An 8120-nucleotide genomic window follows, 5' to 3' on the forward strand; every position below is an offset into this window, starting at 1 on the left:
CTCGCGTTGCCCCCGGGTACGTCCCGCTTTGGGTGTCGCCAAACAGAGCAATAAACGCAGGGTGTGCCAGGACCCTGGGCTGGGACTGGTCCCACAGGAGGTTAATGCAGCAGCGTGTATAGGAGAGAAACCATTCGTCCTGCTAGAGGAGGAAAATCAGCCGCTGCCTCCCCAGCATCAGGCTTGTTGGCTTCAGACAGCCCTTCCTTGTGTGTGTTTTGGGGGATGCTCTCTGCTCACATTCAGGCCGTGCTGGACGTCAGAGCAGCAAACACGGCTGTGAAAGGTCCTCGTCCTCTGCTTAACCTGCTGCCGGGAGAGTGGGCAGGCTGAACCCGGAGCGGGAACTGAGGCAAAACCGGGGTGATTTTGGAAGGGAGTGAAGAGCTGGAGAGCGTATTGGGGCAGTGCTGGGGCAGGCTGGCAGGGTCCCTTTTTTCTTAAGTGTCTCTATAAGAATGCAAGGAAACTCTCCAGCAAGCTGGCTCTGTAATACAAGGGAAAGCACGATGGAGGAAAGATGAGGGGAGCTGACAAAAACCTATCCAGGCTGCCTTTCTGCTCTCCAGAGCAGCACATAAACGTAGGCTGGCTTCCCCCGCTCCTGCAGCCCACTCTTAAGGGAATACTGGTTGAAAATGCTGGGATGGCACTGTGCTTCCCAAGCTTGGAACACAACCAAAGGCCCCAGATGACACCTCCCTCCAAGGGGACTGTTTGCATCAGTACAAAAAACAAAGCCGAGCGAGGCTGGGATGTGGGGCTGTGCATGGAATGGAGCAGCGGGAATGCTGTGCTCCACAGTGACCTGCTGGGCTCCAAGAGAGGGGTCTGGAAGATGCAGCTGCACCGCTTCAGCACATGCAATGCTGTCCTTGTCTCTGGCATCGTGCCCTGGGCTTGGATCCGTAGGGAAAACGATTAGCTCTGCCTCTGGATTCGGACAGTGTCACACGCTCCACAGCAATGTGGATTGGCACCAAGCGCAGCTGCGGGGCCAGGGGGACCACAGTGCATGATACGGAAATGACTTCTCTTCCCTAGGGAAGCAGGGTTGTTGCTTCCAAGACAAAGTGGATGTTGTAACCCTCAGCACACAGCAGTGCTCCTGGCACAATTCCATCCCCTCGGACATTACCCTGCTTCCATCCGCTCGGGTTTTCCTGGGGCACCGGCAGTTTTGTAAGCTCTAAGAGCTGGAGGAAGGATTGTGTCCCACGTTATCCTGGGTCCGTCCACATTAGGTGCATCCTCCTCCTCATTCTGGTGGGGACATCTGGGGAAAATCAACTGAAAAATAGGAGGTGAATGGTCTGAGCTAAACCCTGCACGTCAGCACCAGAGGAACTACTGGGGTTTGTGCTTCATCTCCCAGTCTCTTTCATCCCAGTTCTTTAGATCTGGTTTCATAAGGAGCTCACTAGAGTCAGATGCCCAATTCCTACTGAAGCCTAGTGGGAAAGGGATGGGATTTTCAAAAGCTGCTTAGAGCAGAAATTGCATGAAAATTCATTGGGTGTTTGTTCTTCTACATCCTGTGGGGTCTCCTGAGAATCCTATCATCAGGAAAAGCTTTGGCCCTTTGTGGCTCAGCACCGGTGTCTTTGAATGTGAGATCCCAGCAGACTGTAGCTGCCCTTTTACCCACACTGACTACTTAGATTGAAGGTGTTTCTTACCTCCCTTTGTTGTGTGGTAGAACTCAAAGGTGATGGATTATTTCTGGTGCAGCCTTCCAGCCTCTTGCTGACGGATAGGGCTGATCCTGGGTAGGTCCATGTAGTGCAGTGGCTTGAAGATGATGCTGGGTGGGAGAAGCAAGCCCCAGAGGCAGCTGGGTCCTCTCGGAGTGTCTCACTGCCTCCTTTTCCCCAGGTCATGCGCTACCAAGTTCTGCTGTCACTGATGCTGTCCAGCCAGACCAAGGACCAGGTGACATCGGCTGCTATGCTGCGCCTCCGGCAGCGCGGCCTCACCGTCGACAGCGTTTTGCAGATGGATGATGCCACACTCGGGCAGATCATTTATCCCGTGGGATTCTGGAGGGTGAGTGCATGTAGAGGAGCACCTCCACTGCTCCGTGCGCTTGTCTGAGGTGGCTCCGGGGCCCTGGAGAGGAGCTCACATGGGTACAGGCTTGTCCTCTGCAGCGCAACTCGTGGCCAGTCACTGAGCTGGCGGGAGGTGGTGAAGGAGAAATCAAAGAGCTCTGTCTCCCTTCCACAAACTCCAGTGTGTGGCCTCACGTGGAACATACATTCAGGAATGGTTTGTTTCCTGAGCTGTTTGTCTCTTCTCCCTGTATTTGAAGGCAACTTGGATTTTCTGCCTTTCCCCTTGGTTTTCCAGAACAAGGTGAAGTACATCAAGCAGACAACAGCCATCCTGAAGCAGAAGTATGGGGGAGACATTCCGAGAACTGTGGAGGAGCTGGTGCAGCTGCCAGGAGTTGGGCCCAAAATGGCTCACTTGGCCATGAACATTGCCTGGGACAGCGTGTCTGGGATAGGTAGGTTGGACCATGTGTTTCCCATTCCTTTCTTAAATCCTGCCTCTCCTACATGTTCACGTATTCCCCACGCAGAAGGGGAGCATTGCAGCTGGGTAAACTGCCTGCCCCAGGAGCATCGCTTTAGTCATCTGCAGAGTATTTGGGTGGGTGAAGGATGTGACCCTCAACCACTCACACAGAGGATGCGTTGCTGTAGCGTGGATCCAACTACTGTTGTCCCCAAGGGCAGCCTCTCCCTCCCCTCAGATGCTGGTGGGCAATGCAAGTATTGCCTCATTGGGTTGGCATCCAGAAAGATGTGCTAGCAGAGTAATGCTTTGATTTCTCTTTGGTGTCAAGTGAAAGAGAGGAGAGGGGAATTCTGTGATTTGGAGACAGCTGTAGGATAGTCTGAAGCTGGTTTTTAACAGGGTTGCTTCTGTTTAAACAAATCTCACTGGGCATTTCTGTGTGACAAGCTGTTAGAGGGCAGAAGTAGGGCTTAGTCAGAATTACCACTTGAAATCAGTACTTCATGATGGGTGGTAGAAAGAAATGGCCTCAGGCAATCTGTAGCTAGGGAGTCTCTGGTCTGGTTTAGTTCCTGCAGCTGCCTAAGAGGTGACCACAGGTCCATTTGTTTGTTTGCCATGTCTGTGGAGCAGAGAGCGCAGGGCTGTAGCCACGGAGCTGTCTGCTTCAGCTGGAAGATGACCTTTGAAGGTCCCTTCCAACCCAAACTGTTCTCTGATTCCAAGCCTGCGGAGGAGCGAGCCCAGGGCAGGCTTGTGGAGCGTGGCTGGCAGCAGAGCTGCCCGCAGCAGCCAGCAGATGGGGCTGGATGCTCAGCTGCAGGGTCCCTGCCTGGGGACCTCTGGGGACACATTAATATTCCAAGTGTAGTTGCTGCTTATGGAGGAGCCCTGGGAGCTCTAGGAACGGAGCCACCTGATGAATGGCTGCTGCTGCTGCGAGCACACAGCCCAGGGCTCATTCCTGCAGCCCCACTGGTGCCCATCAGCTGTACCAGATGTGGCTTTCGATTCAGACTGGGGTCTGATGTGCTCTCCCTGCTGTGGGGGAGGGAGGGCTGGAGGGAGCCAAACAGACCAACTGTTTTGCAAATAATGGTGTGCTCAGTTTTGATTTAGGAGGCACGACTTTGTCTTCCTGTTTACAGCAGTTTCCTGGGGTTTGCCCAATTAGCCATAGAGACCGGTTTATCGCTGCTGATCTAACAATAATATACTTTGCATTCAGGGCTTTTTAGCTCAAAGCACTTGATAAACAAATTTTAAGCCTCACAAACCCTCTTGTGTTGGTAGGTATTATGAAATGTGTTTTCCATCTGGGTAAACTAAAGGGCAGAGATTGCAACTTGTGTAACATCAGCTGAAACACAGGAGGAAGAGAACCTGGGACAGGCTGCCCTGTGCCTGCTAGATCACAGCAAGCAAACCTTTGAAGGGAGGCTGGGTCAGGTTGAGTGTGCCACTGGTGGGTGGTATGAGATGACATCCATCCCATCTTGCTTTTGGCCCTGGGCCTAGGAAGAAAGCAGCACATTTGTCCTGTGAATAAGCCTCCCCTCCTGTTCCACCTGCCTGTTCCTGCTGGCCCATGAGGAATCCCATGCAGGGCACTGGACCTGGTGTGCTGTGACCACAGCTCTTGGCTGTGCTCTCTCCGTTCAGGTGTGCCTGCCCCCACCTAAACTCTGGGCTCTCCCTCCCTTAGCTGTGGACACCCATGTGCACAGGATCACAAACAGGCTGCAGTGGGTGAAGAAGGAGACCAAATACCCTGAGGAGACCCGGGTGGCGCTGGAGGACTGGCTGCCCAGGTGAGCCCCCTTCCTCCACACGAAGCCCCAGAGCTGGCTGCAGCAGCCAGGCCTGCACATAGTCTGCTTCTAGCCTTTCCAGTGACTGCATTTTGGGTCCCTCCTCTTTACGGGGTCTACTCTGCGGGTGTTTCTCCTCTCCCAAAGAGCTGCAGCATCTCAGCTCTGTGGTTGTTTCCTGGCTATCAATCAGGCACTACTGCAGCCAGGTACCTGGAGGGCTAGATGCCCAGTTCTTACCCTGACAAGTTTAGCATGATCCAAGCCAGCTGCTTTTCTACACAGGCCCTTGCTGAGCCCATTGGCCACAGCAGTATCAGACCAGGGCTGGATTCTGGCCTTCATTGATGCTTTCATCTTCAGCATCACATGCCAGCTGATGCTGAAGATGAAACATCACATGGGTACTCTTGCATCTCCACATCTGGTGCGTGCCTTAGCACAAGAGAATGACCACAGACACTTGGTGTGTCTGTTCTCTGCTCCCCAGCCCAGTTCAGAGGGCTCAGGAAAGGTTGGGAGGGCTGTTCTTAGCAGGAGGCTGGGAGCCGCCTCCAGGCGCCTGGGGAAGCCAAGAGGAACAGGCAGTAGGCGAAAGGGATCCATTTAAAAGCACGGGCTGTTCTTTAACCCCTCCAAGCAGCTGTATGAGGAAGCTCATGTTTTTCTCTCTCACTGCAGGGATCTCTGGAGGGAGATAAACTGGCTCCTGGTGGGCTTTGGCCAGCAGACCTGCCTGCCTGTGAACCCGCGCTGCAGCGAGTGCCTCAATCAAGACATTTGCCCGGCTGCTAAGAGACACTGAGGGATCATCTGGTCTTTGTAGGACAACAAAGCTGCTTCTGCTCAGTGGTAGCCTAGAGCTGAGCCCTGGCAAAGCTGTGCTGTGCATGGGGCTGCCTGTGTGACTGCAGGGAAACAGGAGCCTGCTGCAGCCAGCTCAGCATCGCTGGGGAGCGAGCAGCCGCTGGCAAGGGCTGAGCTCTCGAGAGGAAGAAGGGTCTTTTCAGAGTGCAGCAGTCCTGCTGGGTCAGTGCTGAAGGCTCCAGCCCCTCTGCGAATGCCTGGGCCTGCCCCAGCTGTGCTGCAGAGAAATGCTTTGGCCTGGCAGACTTGCTGCTGCTTGTAAATACACATGTAATAAAGGTGGCGGGTTGTTTCTACCCAGGAGGTTTGCTGGCATCTGTGCAAGGCAGGGCACAGGAGAGCACAGAGGACCTCACCACAGTGTGAGACCAGAGCAACCAGCCCTGCCAGTGAGAGCAGGCTGCACACAACCTGCCCAGCCACCTCCTAGCCCAGGCAGCGAGGGGCAACTAAAGACAACTGAGGAGCCAGGATCAGAGGAGGGCATTACCTGGACAAGTGACCTGGGTCCTGGTAGAAGAGCAGGGGGTAACGCAGAGCAGGGAGGGCATCACTTGGTTCTGTTCGTGCCAGGAAGGGTTACAGTGGCCACAGGCTGGCGTGTGCCTCAGAAGCTGACAGGAGGGACACCACCACCGCTGGTGTTTTGTTCTTCAAAGAAAGGGCAGCGCTGACTTCATTGTAGAGCTTCAAAGGAATAATTTCAGCTACTCTTTAAACAGGCAAGGGAGGAAGCAAAGTTTATAATGTGCTAAAGAAGGCTGTAATTCCGCTCTCAAGTTCCCTACCAAACAGATGAGGAACGAGCAAATAAGTACATGGGAAAACAAAGTTTATTACTGACATTACAGCGGACATTATGGTTTTGCAATGCAGCTGACAGCCTTATACTTTATTGATTTTTTTTCCAAGTTAAATGTACAGGAACTGAATGATTATTACTGAGCTACAAGATGTCAGGAATACGATAAGTGCTTTAACCAGGAGCAGTTTCCATGGAGTAAGCAGAGATTAAGATTTTTAAATCTTATCAGTACAGATTTGCACACCTGATTTCCTTTGATCTGCATTCAAAACTACATGTTCTCTTTTGTCCCCCTCCTCAACTACAGCAGTGCAGTCTGGTGTGAGAAATGGGCTATTTACAAACAGGTCTTTGCTCTCCCACATGCATCAGAGTGAGACAGTGAGGCTGGTGGAATGGGGAACGTTCTGCCCTGCGCAGACCAGGGCACTGCTGGGGCTTTGGCTATGCAGGCACGGGAAGCAACGTGCACACCCTGGCAAAGAAGGGCTCCTTCAAGAGATTACTGACTTACACAAGCAAATATGTGGGGAGGGGGCAAGAAGAGAGCAGGGAATTGTCTTTGAAGTGGGGTAAGGAAGAGGTGTCTTAACGGCAGAGTCCTGGAGGGGAGGCAAACCTCTCTGCATCCTGAGCCACCATCCCGCTGCCAGTCTCGGCCGATAGCCAAACGCCTGCACCACTTCCTCTCCGAAGTCATCATTTCCAACCTGTTCAGCCCATCAACACTCCTATAAAAGATAACTTTCATAAAGAAGAACTCATCTCCTTCACCCTGAGGCTCTCCATGCTCTCCTGTCAGCCAGCAAGCAGCCAAATGCCCCTGCCCTGCACCAACCCCTTGCTGTGCTGACCCTGAGCTGCTGCTGAGGAGAGCAGTAAATGTTCTAAGGCACCTTTTAGCTCCCTATGTGGGCAATGCACACAGAGCCATTGCAATATCCATAACACACCGACCAACCCAAAGGCCACGGGCTTGTAATGCAGGGCAAGATCACAGCCATGTGTTTTGAGTCATCCCTGTCCAAGGGATTGCTGCCATTTGCCTTTAGCTTGCAAAAGTGGTTTTGTGCTCAACTGTCCCGCTGTGCCCAGTCCCTTCCCACTGCTGCCACGGTGTCTGAGATGAAATAATGGGGCAGAAGAGCTTGGGGAGCTGCTGGGGCATAGTAGGGATGGGGCAGCCCCACCACAGCCAGGCCCCTGCCCTGGTAAAACACGTCTGCAACCTCTAAGAGGGTTGTAAGTTCAGCTTCATCCTCCTCCCTCCTTCACAGCCAAAGGCAAATAATAAAGAGCTTATATGGGCTTAATTTGTAATGCTTTAAACGATACATTTTTGAGGTTCTGTTACCAAGAGCAGGGTGTTTTCAAAGGAGGCCATAGAAAGCCAAAGCAACTGCCCGCTCCATCACACCACTGCCTGCTTCATAGCCAGCCCCACAGAGACCCCAGGCTTCCAAGGACACCCTCCTGTTGTTGAGACAGACCCAGTTATAGGAGGAAGGCATCAAACACCAGCTCCAAATCTGGAGCCCAAATACCAGAAGTAACAAACCAGATGGGACCCGGACCCTGCTCCGGGACCCGGACCCTGCTCCAGGACCCAGCAGCCAGGCACAGCCCCAGCACCAGGCCCACAGCTACAGCCCCATCCCCACGTTCCTCCCTGGAAACAGATGCTGGGTTGTGCTCACTTCCAAGTCCAAAGAGGTTCTGCAGCATCTCGTGGCTCTTGTCCTCTTGCAACGCTGCTGGAGCCAGGCGGGCAGCACCGCTCCTCGCACCATGGGGCAGGATTGGCCCCACTCCCTGCCTTCCCCCCGTGCTCAGCGCTGCACCAATGGTTGTGAATGGTGAGCCCTGTGGTGTTCGGGCTGTTGGGTTTGGGTTTTGTGTTTAAATCCTGCCCTCTCCCCTCCGCAGAGCTGTCAGGGATGAAAAAGGGCTTTTATCACCCAGGCAAGAGTCACTGGTGGGGAGGGAGGTTCCTAAACTAACTAGAAACATATGGGACTTCATTTAAAAAAACAAGAAAACAACAAAACAACCTTTTTCATTTCCAGAGCAAAGCCAACAAGAGCAATTTACAGCCACTGTCCATGTTCCCATCG

The 8120-nt window shown here is 53.2% G+C and overlaps 1 protein-coding gene across 1 annotated transcript; it reads left to right on the plus strand.

Moving 5' to 3' along the window:
* Positions 1-1875: 1875 nt before the first annotated feature.
* Positions 1876-5412, plus strand: NTHL1 (nth endonuclease III-like 1 (E. coli); the record flags this gene model as incomplete). Its single annotated transcript, XM_010016873.1, has 4 exons — positions 1876-2046; positions 2350-2509; positions 4229-4334; positions 5016-5412. Coding segments are annotated over 4 exons (561 nt in total), but the record flags the coding sequence as incomplete, so codon positions are not given.
* Between the last annotated feature and the right edge of the window lie 2708 nt (positions 5413-8120).

The sequence above is a fragment of the Nestor notabilis genome, unplaced genomic scaffold (assembly GCF_000696875.1).
Source record: "Nestor notabilis isolate BGI_N333 unplaced genomic scaffold, ASM69687v1 scaffold14286, whole genome shotgun sequence".
In the NCBI taxonomy this organism is placed as follows: Eukaryota; Metazoa; Chordata; class Aves; order Psittaciformes; family Psittacidae; genus Nestor; species Nestor notabilis.